General features: G+C 38.5%; 1 protein-coding gene across 5 annotated transcripts in view; it reads right to left on the reverse strand.

Annotated features, from left to right (window-relative positions):
* Positions 1 to 8,123, reverse strand: part of Tp63 (tumor protein p63) — a 205,869-nt gene extending 197,746 nt beyond the window's left edge. For all 5 annotated transcript variants that reach the window (XM_035444669.1, XM_035444668.1, XM_035444670.1 and 2 more), the window contains exon 1: positions 8,062 to 8,123. In XM_035444669.1, coding sequence (XP_035300560.1) covers positions 8,062 to 8,123 — 62 coding nt within the window. The remainder of the gene's footprint in view (positions 1 to 8,061) is intronic.
* Between the last annotated feature and the right edge of the window lie 6,084 nt (positions 8,124 to 14,207).

Genomic DNA, 14,207 nt, shown 5'->3' on the forward strand with positions numbered 1-14,207 from the left:
CATGTTGAAATAGAGCTTGGAATTTGAACAAGAGCTTTACATTTTCATCTTGCTTTTGCTAGTATTTTGATGTACGCCAGTAACTCATTCCCTCTAGGGTCCACATTACTTAATTGTAAAGTGCAAAAATTGAGAGACAAGATGATGTTAAGACCTGTAATGATTCTTTTTTTTAATTTATGCTTGCTAACCTAGAAAATGATATTCAAGGTATAGTGACCTCGATTGCTAAATGTACTCATTGGTTCTCTTACTGGTTAATGAATAAAACACTGATTGGTCAGGCAAAATGATAGGTAGGACTAGGAGAGGTGGAGGATTCTGAGAAACATAGGCCGAGTCAGTCACCATGTAAGATCCTAGAGGAGTAACAGGTCCAGTAAGAGAAGACAACGTGGAACTACTTAAATTATTAGAAATGGGTTAATAATTTAGAAAGATCTAGCCAATAATAAGCTGTAGCCAACAGCCAACAGCTTTATGATTAATATAGACTCTGTGTGTTTCTTTTGGGCAGAGAATGACAGCAGGACCTTCCGGGCCAAGAAAACCTCACCTTACAAAATGGTGCCTGCGACATGGATGCCAAGAACTTCCACTGAAAACTTGACAAAAACTTAAAAAGGGATTTTAAAAACAAAAGAACAGAGACAAGCACGGCTTCTTGGTAGCAGCATTTTCTCGGGTGGGCTCTGTTTTGCTAAAGACTAGCAGAGACTCCCATGGCCCCTTTAAGGGAGGTTTCCTGACTCAGCATAAACAGAAAACTCACACAGCTCTTTTAAGAGACCCTGCTAACAATTGAATTGTGTGTATGAGCAGCTGGCAGTGGCAGTGACCACATCTCCAAGCCGGCGGGCAGCATGTTGCTTGATGGCAGCATAGACCAAGGTGGTGAGCATAGCTCTCACAGCTGGCAGCAAACATACCCCCAGCATCTTGGAAAGACAGTGGCTAAAAGAGCCATGGCTTTAATTTAAGCAATGCTGTTTAGCAGAGAAGACACATGGCCAGAAAAAATGTAATTATTTGCAGGAAAGACAGATTCAGATGAAGAAAACCCTCTAAAAGGTTTACAGCACATTTAAAAATATATGTAGGCTTTTGAGAGAAAAAAATAGAGTGGCTCAGTGTGGTGTGGTGGCTTTAATCCCAGCACTCGGGAGGCAGTGGCAAGCAGATCTCTGTGATTTCAAGGCCAACCTGGTCTACAGGGTGAGTTTAAGGGCAGCCAAAGTTACACAGAGAAACTCTGTCTCAAAAAATGAAAAAATAAAAGTAATATAGTAACAATAAATAAATAAATAAATAAGTCACATAAAGATAGAAAATACACAGAGAGTCTGGACACTGTATGCTATTGGGTTGTTTTTGAATTGTTTGACTGCTGAGGAAGTAGCAACAACTGCTAAAAGAAATGCTGCTGGATTAATCCAATTTATATATTTTAAAAGTGCTTTTACTTCAAAATTTAAGGACTGGTTAATTTGGAAAAGAATTTCTGCTTTTGTTCACACAGAGAATGAAAACATGTGGATTCCTTCCAGACTAATATGGTTTGATGAAGCAAGAGCCCTTGAAGCAGTGGCCCAGGTAATTCAAATTCAAAACAGCTGGGACAAGGCAATCTTGCAGACAACTACAGCCAGGATTTCTGGGTCTTCTTAGGATCCCAAAGACAGCACCCCTAAACAGCAGGAAGCAGTATGGAGAGAAAGATGCCCATATTCCCAAATACTGTTTATAAATGTTTGTTTTCATTTATATGGGGTTGACCATAAATGGTTACAGGCCACAACCAATCTCTTTCTAAAGGAAAAAAAGGGGATTATGATATAGAAATGAATACTTTGTATTGGTATGGATTTTCATTTAATTATACAACTTTAAGGTCAATTTTGTGATATGTATATTTCTCCTCTTGTTTAGGTATTGTGTTTATGTAGCTCATTTAAAAATGTAATGTATAATTAAATACAGATTGTATATAGTTACCTGTAATAGTAAAAACTTATTGTTATGTTAGGTTTTCTAGATATACAGAGATATATTTGAGATAGATAGATAACCTTTAAACCTTTCAAAGATCTTCAGAATATGGCATTTAAAATGGTTTAGGGTTTTTCTTGACAGTGAGACACAACTACTCCTGGCAACACTAATTAAGTCTGAAAAGGAAGATGGACATCAAAGAAACTCGTTATGGAGTTTGCTTTCCATATTGTGAGACTAGCCATTTGGGCAAGAAACCGCTCTTGCCTGGACTGTTTGATAAACTGGACATGCAGGACACACAGGAAAATGACTACTGAACTTGCAAAACAAGATGGACAGTCCTGAAGGGTTCCTGCTTCATGGAAGTATGTGCCAGACATTCTGCAGGGCACAGAATAAAAATGACTGACAAACTGCTAATGCAGGCAGACAATTTAAAATTTTCTGCTTCATTGAGACATCTGCCAGACACACATGGACTATGGGATTTCAGGTGACTGTCCAGACAGTGAGATGTCTCTGTCAATTCTAGACTTTATATATTATCCTTCTGTGGTCTTTGATGAAGTTGAAGATAGATAGTTAGGGTTATGGTTTTCCTTAGTTGTGATAAAGATAAGTTGCATGTGAGACTTTAGACTCACAAAGATAGGATAGACGGTAGAATATTTTCTTTAAATCCTGCTAAATGTTAATGAACTAAATATTGTAACTAGTATTCTTACTTGGTAACTGTATTGTTATATATAATTTACTATGTTAAAGTTCAAACCTTTCTTTTTATTTAGACAAAAAAGAGGAGATGATGGGAGATGTCATTCTTGTAAATATGTTTCTCTTAATGGTTAATCAATAAATCACTGTTGGCCAATAGGGAAGCAAGTTAGGTGGGACTAGAAGAGGTGGAAGATTCTGGGAAACATAGGCAGAGTCAGTTACCATGTAGGACCCAAGAGGAGTAACAGGTTCAGACCCTTTATCCAGTAAGAGAAGACCATATGGAAATATTTAGATTATTAGAAATGGGTTAATAATTTAGATAGAGCTAACCAATAAGAATCCATAGCTAATTGCCAACAGCTTTATAATTAATATAGCATTGGTGTGTTTCTTTGGAGCAAAGAAGGGTGGAGGGACCTGCCGGGCCAAGAAAACCTCATGTTACAGGTGTGTTGGGGAAGGAAACACACTAGTCTACTAGCTCACTATGCACAGACTGGAAGTGAGCAATGAGGGAGGAGGTGCATTTCAGAGTTGAACTGACTTATTTTTAGTTCTCAATGTGTTACCTACACATTGAAGGTCTCAATCTCAACCCCCACAAGCCCTAATTTTGAAAATCTAAGGACTTCATGACAATCATAAGGAGACGATTTTGAAGGCAGTACTATAGCCCAGATCTCTGACATGTATACATACTCTGATGACAAATTTCCCTGTCCCTAAAACATTCACATGGGCTAGAATCTCTGAAGCAACATAAACAATTATAATAGCCTTGTGGTAAGAAGCTGAAGTGGTTCAGTAGTTCTTCATTTTTGCAATATATATATATATATATATATATATATTATATATATATATATATATGAGCCTGTAGATAGATTACAAGTCAATGATTCCTCTAATTGAGTGTATTATTTGTTCCTATCCTAGGTCTTGCTTGATTTAAGAACAGAATTTAGACAAGATGAGCAAACTGCAATGTGAGGGCCTTTTTGTGATCTATCAGCTAGACAAACCTAATCATTAGAGAAACCCAACTCTGATTTCCTCACTGAAAGACACAGATCCATTCTCTATCCAACACTAGAAATGATATTAAGTATGTATTATTTATTTGGGCAGTCCTCCTAAATCACATATTTTTTTAATCTTTGTTTTTTTTAAATTATAACTGTAATTAGAAGTAATGGCTATGTTGTGACTCCCTGGAATTAGCAATGGCTGCAAGTGTTTATTACATTAAACATTAAAGAAAAAGAGAGAAGGCACCAATTGTTTTAAAGTGTGAGCCTGGGAGAAACTTTTCTCACAAGGTCTACACGCTTTAGAAGGAAGCTCAACAAGAAGTTAGCCAGAGAAAGTATATCCTAAGGTCAGGCTACCCATGCTGACAGTCTTACTGCTGTTCCCATTGTTTGCTGTCAGTCAGAAGGAAGCAGGCAGAGGAGCTGTCAATGCTGTCCTTGGAAACCAGCTTGCCTGGTCCCAGAGTAAGAAGGATGCCAGAGGGGGCAGAGGGCAAATGACTACACCCACACCAGACATGCTTCTGCTTTTATGTGAGTTTTATCATACAAAGGAAATGGTCTTCCACTGTAAGTGGACAAGCACCACCCTTCCACTTAAGATATATTTAGAAAGCACAGTTAATAAAGTTGACCTTTAAGCAAATAAAACAAAATTCACACACACACACACACACACACACACACACACACACACACACACACACACACAACTACTACTACTACGACTACTATTACTACTACTAATGCATATGAAAACACTCTTAGTATGTTTCAGCTACATGAAATGCTTTTCAATAGAGGTTCGATGTGAAAGAATACACAATATTTTATAAATGGATCACATTGTAATGATGTTTACTTCTATTTTATTTTCAAACTTCAATTATATCATTTCAAAATGTAACATTGATTTATCTTTATTTTTCAAAAACTGATATTTTGAAAAGATATTTTGAAAGAATGGAATGTCTTGAAACATGGGTTCAAAATGTATTTAACAAGCTAGATGGTAATTCTAAAAAGAAAATAATTTAAAGGACACAATTTATATCACAAACAGTAAACAGCGACTTCAATTCTAAGGTTTTGACTTTTATACTCATTTCTACTATTCATCTGGCTGAAAACAACAAATAGACTTACTGTGCATATGTTTTGCTTATTAGGAAATTAACCTGCTGACTTATTTGCTGATTTTGCACCATTTATTCATGCTCTTCGGAATTAAATGACAGACTTTATAACTTTTATCCATCTTTCTTATTCTTATCACCAACTAGAAATATAATAAGCTCCATAGATGTAAATGCCTTTCTTATTTTCAGAAAAGTTTCTGCAACGATGGAAGTAAATTAGTATTGATTCACAACACAACCAAATCCATTATATGTCAGTATGTTCAGGTGGAAAGGAAAAAAGAAAAGACAGATGGTGAAGTCTCTAGTAGCTCATAGTACTTTGAAATGTGTATTTAAACTGTCCTTTTGGGACTAGTACTAGTATCCACCAATTAGCAGCAATAGCTTGCTATTCATTTTATTCTATATAAAAGAAGAAATGAATAAATTACAGTTAGCTTGGAGTTCAAAATACCAACCTATCCTGCCCTCCCTTAATACAACAACCATAACAAAACACATCTTTAGGCTTCTCTCAAAGGCAAGGTCAGGAAAGACAAGTTTAAGTATGTAGATGACTATGATTATGGAATGATTAAATTTGGTCTTTCTTAAAATAGATTTTGTAAACTGAGAACTACCAGGGTTGTCTGCTGAGAAAAATCAACACATGCTATTCACCCATTGGATAACAGAGAGAACACTGCTTGATTTTTTGTGTTGTCAGAGTCTTATTTCCTTTTTTATTGAAAAAAATTCATGCAATATATTTTAATTATGTTTTTCCCTACCATAATTCTTCTCTCCCCTGTAATATTTCACTTCCTCATTTATTCACTAAAAAGGGATAATAGTAAGCTCTGGGAAATTGATCTATGTAAAAAGGTTAAAATATTTAACGAGACATCAAATATCATATATCTAAGTATTGTAGAATTAACGAAATGTCAATAGCGAACATCATACCTTTTTTTTCCAGACAAGATCTCTCTAGCTGGCCTAGAATTTGCAATCCTCCTGCCTCAGTCTCTTGAGTGTTGGGATTACAAGCATGAGCACACCACACCCACATTCTCATGAACTCTGGTAGGCATGTGCTTAGTAGCCATATTTCCTTTCCTCCGTGTTCCTTGATGGTTATGCTTTTATTACAAATGAGCAGGCATTTTACCCTAAAAACGTTTTATAAATCTTCCCAGACCATTTGAGCCACAGTCTCACAGCTCTTCGTGTACTCTTGTACTTTCTCCCAGGTTGGAAATCCACTGAAATCAGGGCACTCTAAACTTGAAAACTATTTAAGAAGACTTTTATTGCTTTTGTTTATCCAAATGTTGAGAACTTGGGTTCATTTGTTCCATGAGCTAATGGGTCATCAGGGCTATATGAAAAGCAATTTCTTACCTATTATTTCTTTATTTGCATTTCTCTGATCCAGCACTAGAAATGCCTGCAGAAGGATGTGTGTAATATGGAAGCCGGTAGCTAATCCACAATCTAGGGATTTGTGAAGCTACTGAGAATCCACCATAGTCTTCAGGAAAGGCCCAGGAGGGAACCTTATAAAAGTGGCTGCTGAGTCACAGCTGTTTTCTTAGAAATACGGGTCTAAAAACTGGTGAATGGAATGTGTGGTTTTTGAGATTAGAGAAAGGTCTTTGAAAACTCAATAATCTTGGATATACTGCTTTGTCATCATTCCTATGCTGAGGTCCAGCTAAACTTAATGTTTAGATCATCTAAGAAGACAAAGTCTGGGTCCATTTGTTTTTGCTAATACTGTTGCTTGTACAGACAGTAAGAGAGGAGTCAGAGGCCATTCCCATTGCCAGTTTCAACCCATGAGATCAATATCCATCTCTCTCTGCCTCTGCTTCTGTCATGTCTCCCTCTCCTTTGAAACACAGTCTCCTTTTTTTGCTGCATCTGCCATTCCCTTTATCTTTCCTCTTCTGCTTTTCCCACCAGAAACCTCACAGGAAGAAAAAGAGTCAGCCCTACATGAGAGCAAATTACAGACATGAAAACAGAATAGCCTTTCATAATCCGAGGCAACGCTATGGTAACCGAGCCCTGCCCAGCAGTACTGACTCAGATTCTAGTGTGAGCCTCCAGCAGGCACAGGTGGCAAGTGTCAGTTTAACCCCTTTCTAACCCTGCCGTTTTCAACACTCAGGACCTCTCTCATTAGTTGTACAAAGTACCAAATTCCAACCTCGAATCTCATGCCGTTAAATTAACGACATCACACTGCTTTGTGTGGTGTGAATGTCTCCCATAACTTCACACGGGAAACACTCTTCAGATTTCATTTACCCGTTTAAAAATAGCAAACTCTAATTTGAAAAAGTCTCTTCCCCCGACACAGGCAAATGATTGTGAACTCTCACTAATATCCCTCCTCTGTGCTAGGTAAATATTTTTCCACAAACCCAAACCAAACTCAGCTTAATCACAGGTTTTAGAAGTCATATCTGTCAAAAGATGATGTTTGTTTTGAAACAAATCAAAAAGAAAATACTCTTTAGAGCTAAAATGACAAGCCACAATCTGTTTCGTGTAACAATGGCCATCTATTTTTAAGATATAAATCACAATTTTCAGTGTTTATTTTGACTTGAAGGTTGCCCAATACATTATTACATCCCTGCCCAATGAAATGTCTTTTTCTTGGGTAGGTGGGAACTGAGCGTTCCAACTAATACATCTTAATATTTTAGACATCTTAAAATGATGTGACAATTTTGGTTATTCCTCTGAGATTGATCACACTCACCCACCTCCTCCAGCCTCCTACGTCTCCCAGGTCCTCCCTCATCCTCTACCAACCTTTCATTCTCTCTCTCTCTCTCTCTCTCTCTCTCTCTCTCTCTCTCTCTCTCTCTCTCTCTCTCTCTCTCTCTCTGTCTCCTTATTGAATCCAGTGGTGTGACAATTTCTTTAAAACATATGGATGTCTTCAAACTTTGTTACTTAGTAACTCAAGAAATAAAGTAAAAGATCTCTCTCTAGAAAAGATGCCCACAGACCACTTTTAAGTCCACACAAAGTCCAAAGTTGTACCCTTGTGTCCACTAAACAAGGGGTAGTTCCTTCTTTTGAACCCCGCTGAAGCACTCGGAATACACAGGCACACCAGTTCAGTTTTCACACCAGTTTAGTTTTGACAGAAGTCACGTCATACTTAAACTCACCGCTGGATGTAAGGGTCGGGGCAGTACTGTAGGGTGGCACACCGTGAAGTTTCAAAATTCATTTCCTTCAACTCTCTTTGATACCAACAGATGGGGAGCAATTCTATAAAATATACATATACACCTGAGAATATCTAGGTAAGTAGCCAGGAGGCTGAAAGCAATAGGGTCAAATGCCATCAGACATAGAAGTTTAGACACTTTCCCCCTACACTCAGATTTGCAAAGAGGCGGGGCGTTTCTTCCTTTCAGCCAATGAGAGTCTTCAAGTGACTAGAGCATCATAAACAGTCAATTCTTACCAGCTGGGCATCCTCTTTAAAGCTGTTCTTCCTCTCTGCCACCGTTTTAGAGCCCTTGACGTCGAGTGGCCACACTTGTTGCCAATTTGTAGACATCTCCGAACTTTTGATCTTGATCGTGATTGGGTGTTGGCATGAATAGCATCAGAGGTTAATCTCAGGAGCCAGGACTTGTGTCACTGAGCTAATAAATGTCCCCCTCGCTCCAGCTGAATAACACCGCCTTGTATCTGGATCCTGATTTGATTCGAGAGCTTCTGTCACAGCTTCTGGGGCTAGAATGTTTTGCAGAGCTTAGGAGAGTTTCCTTTTTTTTTCTTCTCCGTCTTCTCCCTTCCCCCCACCTCCCCCCTTCAGCCTCCCTTTCAGCCAACCGCCTGTTGTGGTCAGAATCTCAAATAGCAAAGACAGGGAAATTCCTTGATTATATTTAACCTAGAACTCACTCTTCGTTTCAACTAGAGAGAGAGAGAGAGAGAGAGAGAGAGAGTCATCACGCCTATGTCCTTAGAATTTTTTTCTGCCCCAAATAAAATAGCCTGCACTGATTTATTTTATCCATACAAATTTAAGTAATAGTATTTTAAATGTGGTGTTAAAATAGGAACTGATATTTTATTTTACAGTGTTTTTGAATTATCTTATTAGTTAGATATTTGTTGAGAATGATTTCAAATTGCCTGCCAATGGAAAATAATGAAGTTTATTTCAAACTTTATCAGTCAGTCTCATTTTTGCTGCTTTTAATCTCCTTTGACCTACTTCTAGATAAAAATCTAAACGTTGTTCATACATTCTAGAATTAATATATTATCAGACAAAGTCACCGTGAAGATTAATTTGTTTCCTTTCTGAATGTAGGCTGTAAACCTATCCTGGCTCTGTGGATTTAGAAATTGAATGAAATATGATTCAGAAGCTAAATAGGAATCGAGTCCAACAGGGAAATAAAAGCTGTGTGCCCAAGTGTCACTGACACGGCGAGCACGCATCTTCATTCATGCTGCAATCATGGACACCTGCAAACCAGTGACATCAGAAAATGTCAAAGTTGTGAGACAATCCAAAGTGAAATCTGACATTTTCCTGTAAGAAATTCTGGTTCACAATGTGTTCATAAAGATGGTTTATTTGTTGCTCCAGCCAGGGAGAAGCTATTTAAAACTTGACATTCTCTTCCTCTACACAGACTGAGCGTGTCTAACATCTGTGAATTGTGAAGCTCACACACATGCTGGCCCGAGCCCCAGCCAAATCAGACAGCCTGCTCTGAAAAATGTGTAACTTGAAGCAAAAATCATTTCACTAATTAATTATAGATTTGCTCATTGGAATGGAAGGGTTTGGCTTTCTTCCTCGAAGAAAATATAGATGACCTAATTGCAAAGTTCTTAAACTGAGAACAGGCAATGACCATGGCCATGGGGGAGTTCCATCACATAGGACTTGTCTGCTCCTAGTTGCAAGATGAGTCTTGGGAGGCAGAAGTGGGCTGATATTCTGTTCAAAGACAGCCTAAACTGTTTCTAAAATACAAGCATGGGGGGTAAAGTTCAGCGGCAAAGCAGGTGTCGAGTGTGAAAAGGCCTGGGTTCAGTCCTCAATCCTGAAAAGTAAGGGCAAGTAAGACCCTAGTTTCAACTGTAGGATTTCCTAAATGTTAATAAACCCATAAGTGATTTGGAATTCTTGTCCATGGAAAATCTGGCTCTTTAATCCCAGAGTGGGGTTTGCAATTATATTTCTAACCCTGGTATGATTCTGCCAGATTGGCTGGCCTTAGGACCAGAGCTGTACTCACTGCTGGTCTGGTATTTATAGTTAAATGCTAAATGAGGAAAGAACTTATTAAAATATTATATGTTAACTCCCAAAGTCATGGACCTCCACATAATCAGTTATCTAACATTCTTTATGATTTTTTTATTTATAAGGCTTATAGCTTAATTTGAAAGGCTTATATTTAAAATAATTTAAAATGCATGCCACTCCATCAACAGTTGTTATAAAAATCTACTAAATTTGTTTGATAAAGAAGACAGATTATTGGGTGGCAACAAATTTTATAAATATAAGTATGAAGGATATTGGTTCCTACTACTTAATGGAAATAGTTAACCAGCTTTAGAGAAAAGCAAACTCCCCAGGGTTAAACAACACATCTGTATCATATGAGTATCCATGACCAGAGAAAATCAGTGACAATTGTCCCGCAATGACTACAGCTGCTTCATACCTGTATTGCCTCACTCCCCCAGACAATCAAGTGACTCTCCAAATTGGTAAATTATTTCTTTGAGATACAAGTTAGAAAATGTTGTGAGAGTTTGAAGTCTTTCAGTCAGAAAGTGTAATAGAATAACTTACAAGGACATCTAGGAGAAGGTAGTGGCCTTTCCTATATACCTGCTTGAGAGATGCTTGTGAGCATCCTTAGTTTGTATGAAGAGGGGATAAACAGCACAGGGAAACAGCAATGTCCAGGATGTAGTGCTCCAGACATCATGGCAAGAAAGAAATACATCTTCCTTCTCAGCTTCTAGCAGCCGAGGATGTATCTGGCCTGTTGGGTACTCAGCAAACACTCTCTCATAAGTCTATGACTGTGACATTTATCTCACAACCACCATGCCTACATGGTCTAGGCTGCAAACTTCCATCATGATTCTGCTTTGGTTTGTATTTTGTATATCTGTATAACCTTCAAAAACCAATGACTCCTTCCTCTCTTCAGATAAAAGGAACAGACCTTATCTCTCAGGTCCTAAATCTAACACTTGGCCACTATGGTTTGAGTATCAAACGTCCCTCACAGGCTCATGTGTTCTGACACTCATTTAGAGAGCTTTGAAGACTGTTGGGAGGTGGGGCCTACTAGAAGGAAAGGATTCTAGTCTCACTGCCTGTCACATCCATGGTTCCTGATTTGCCTAGATGTGAGCAAGCAGCCTCATGCTGCTGTTGCCACACCTCAAGCTCTTCTTGCTACCATGCCTTTGTGCCTTGATAGTGAGTCTCATTAACACAGGGAAGAGAGTTCTGTCTCACACTGAGAGAAGAGTAAATACAGGGAGGTGGAAAAGAGATGCTACCATCAACAGCTTAGAGCAGATGACCTTGTGTGTCTACCCAGCCATGGCAGTTTGTGACTGTGGCTACTGTTAATTAGAGAACCTGAATCCAGAGCAACTCGACCTTAGGCGCCAGCCTGTCAAGCTCATCATGGCCTATATCACTTAAGACTATGGGAACCAAAAAGGAAACTTGTAATATACAAGGTGTCCAATTACCAGATATCACCACGTGAATGGACAGTAGAATTCAACATTGTTCAGCACCTAACCTCAGTTCAGCCCGTCTCTATTCACTGAGGGGGAGAGCAAGGTTTGACATGGGAAGAGGGTCTTACAAAACTCCCACCTTGTGTCCCCTATTTCTTACAATTGTTGCAGCCCGACATCTAGGCAGAGTAATGGTTAACCAGAATTCCTGTGCACTGATAGTGAAAACATGTTAATTCAGTGGGAAAGCACATGCATTGCAGACCTAGCTCTGGTCCTTTGATTTGACCTTGGGCTTCTTGCAGGTCCTGTAATCCATCAAATGGAAATATTTATAGTTAAACAAATGACTACAGTGTATTTAGAAGAAAGAAAAAGCATTAGGGGGTTGTCCCAATGAAAGGGAAGTTTTGATTCAGAAGGCATCTAAGGAAACACAGACGCCAATTAAGCAGGGAAGAGGTTGGCAGGTTCCCTGACAGACAAACCTGATACCCTCAAAGTCACACCCAGTGTCCAAAAGCAATGTGGGTGGGCTTCTCTTCCAGACATCCCTGAACAGCTGTGTGGGGGATGCGCCTCACACCCACCCCTCCCTCACTCAAAGTCCATGTGAGTGGGAGATAAATAAGGAAACACACAGGAAGTCCTTATGTGGTACTGCCCAGATTTGTTTTTCCGGAAGCATCTGTTACATGCAAGACAAGATGTACCTTTCCTCTACATGTTTCAGTGTGTGTGCTTCCTACATGAAGAAATCTCTTACATAATCACGGTTAAACCATAGAAACCAAGAAATGCACATATACTCCCTGCATCCATTTAAAGTTGCCAGCTGTGCCAGTCATGCCCATAGAGTGAAAGAAAGATCCTGATTCACGAATTGTCCTGTTTAGTCTTTTCTCCCACTGAGAACAGTCCTTTCAGCTGCTCCCTGACAGGTCTATTTGGAAAGTTGACAGGCCAGTTGGTTAGTTTGGTTGGGGGGGGGCATTTTCTCCTGAGTAGATTCAGTTACTCACTTTTGGCAGAAACGTCATGAAAGCGAAGCTCAATACACTAATCAACAATTGTGTGGCTTTGAACATACCACCAGTGGATTTTCCCCAACTTAAAACTCTGAAAAGCATATCATTTTGAAACTTTCACAGTCACTTCCAAGACCCTAGGAAATTCCTCTATAGGTTGTTTACAATATCATATACTTCACTGAGATTTATACCTTGAAATACATGAATTCTGATCTTTTTACATCATTGTCCCTTGTTTTACTCTATTTCCATGTCATCACCTTTTGCCTCACATGGACTTGGGAAGCTACAAGGATGGGATTTTTACCAGTCACCCAAAGTCTATTTGAAGAGGGCACATTCCCATTCAAGTAGTTTTCAGCTTTGCTGTGAAGAACTTAATGCAGCTCATTGTGGTGCATGAATGACCTTGAGCATATTCCTTATGCTCATAGGTTGGCTTCTTGTGTGTGGAGTCACTAAAGGCTCAGGCTGAAGGCCACCACAGGATCACTTTAGGAACTAGCAGGAAATTATCTGCAGGCTCTTTTATCAGGAATGCAAAGTGGTATAGGAAAATCAGTGAGTTCAGTATTTACTTAAAACTTAAATTGTTTTCTATTATCCAATATATGTATATTATTCAGGACACATATATAATCTATCTGCATATATTATATGATACACTATTATACATATACTATACATGATGTGGTAGTTTTGAGAAGGATATATGAAATAGAAATTATCGTTATTTTGGTGGCCATAAGCACACAAGTCTGTGAAGAGCCACAAACAGTAAGGCTGTCTGTCACATTTCATGTTGGCACACTAGAAAAAAGAAAGCCTAGGGAAGATTCTTTCCAACTCCAGGAATCCAAGACTATTAACTTCTTAAAAACTAGTTAAGCTTTTTATCCATCCATGTACCTGACTGCATAAAGTTATTTTGTTACTAAAAATCATGCTGATAAAATGTTTATAGATTACAGAATACATTTGTGGTGTTATCAGAGTCTGAGGGAGGGGTGAAGTGGCCGTTTAACTGGTATTGGGTTTCGGTTTTGCAAGATGAAAAACTTCTAGAGATCAGTTACACGACTGTGTGGCTATATTTAGCTCTATTCAACTGTACATGTAAAAATGATTAAAGCAGTAAACAGTACGTATAATTTTGCATACTGAATTTTAAAAATTAAAAATATGTGCACGTAAATGATGAAATCAATAGTCAGCATAATCACCAAAGGTAAGAAAAATGAAAGAAAATTAGAGAGCATTTCTTGAGAAATATGCAACATGAATGTCTACAGATGTCTCCAAGGGTCATGAATTTGTGACCTTCTAAGTAGGATTTCGCAAGATATTCTATCAGAGTAATAGATTAGACTTTTGTTATGCATACCATATTCTAGGCATATAAAATCTGACTGAGGGCTAGGAGCATGTTTCAGTCAGGCAGTAAAGTGTTCACTTTGCAATTATGCAGACCTGGATTTGATTCTCAGAAGCCAGGTAAAAAGCTGAGTATGGAGGTAGACATCCATAACCCC

This window comes from Cricetulus griseus, chromosome 4 (assembly GCF_003668045.3).
Source record: "Cricetulus griseus strain 17A/GY chromosome 4, alternate assembly CriGri-PICRH-1.0, whole genome shotgun sequence".
Lineage (NCBI taxonomy): Eukaryota > Metazoa > Chordata > Mammalia > Rodentia > Cricetidae > Cricetulus > Cricetulus griseus.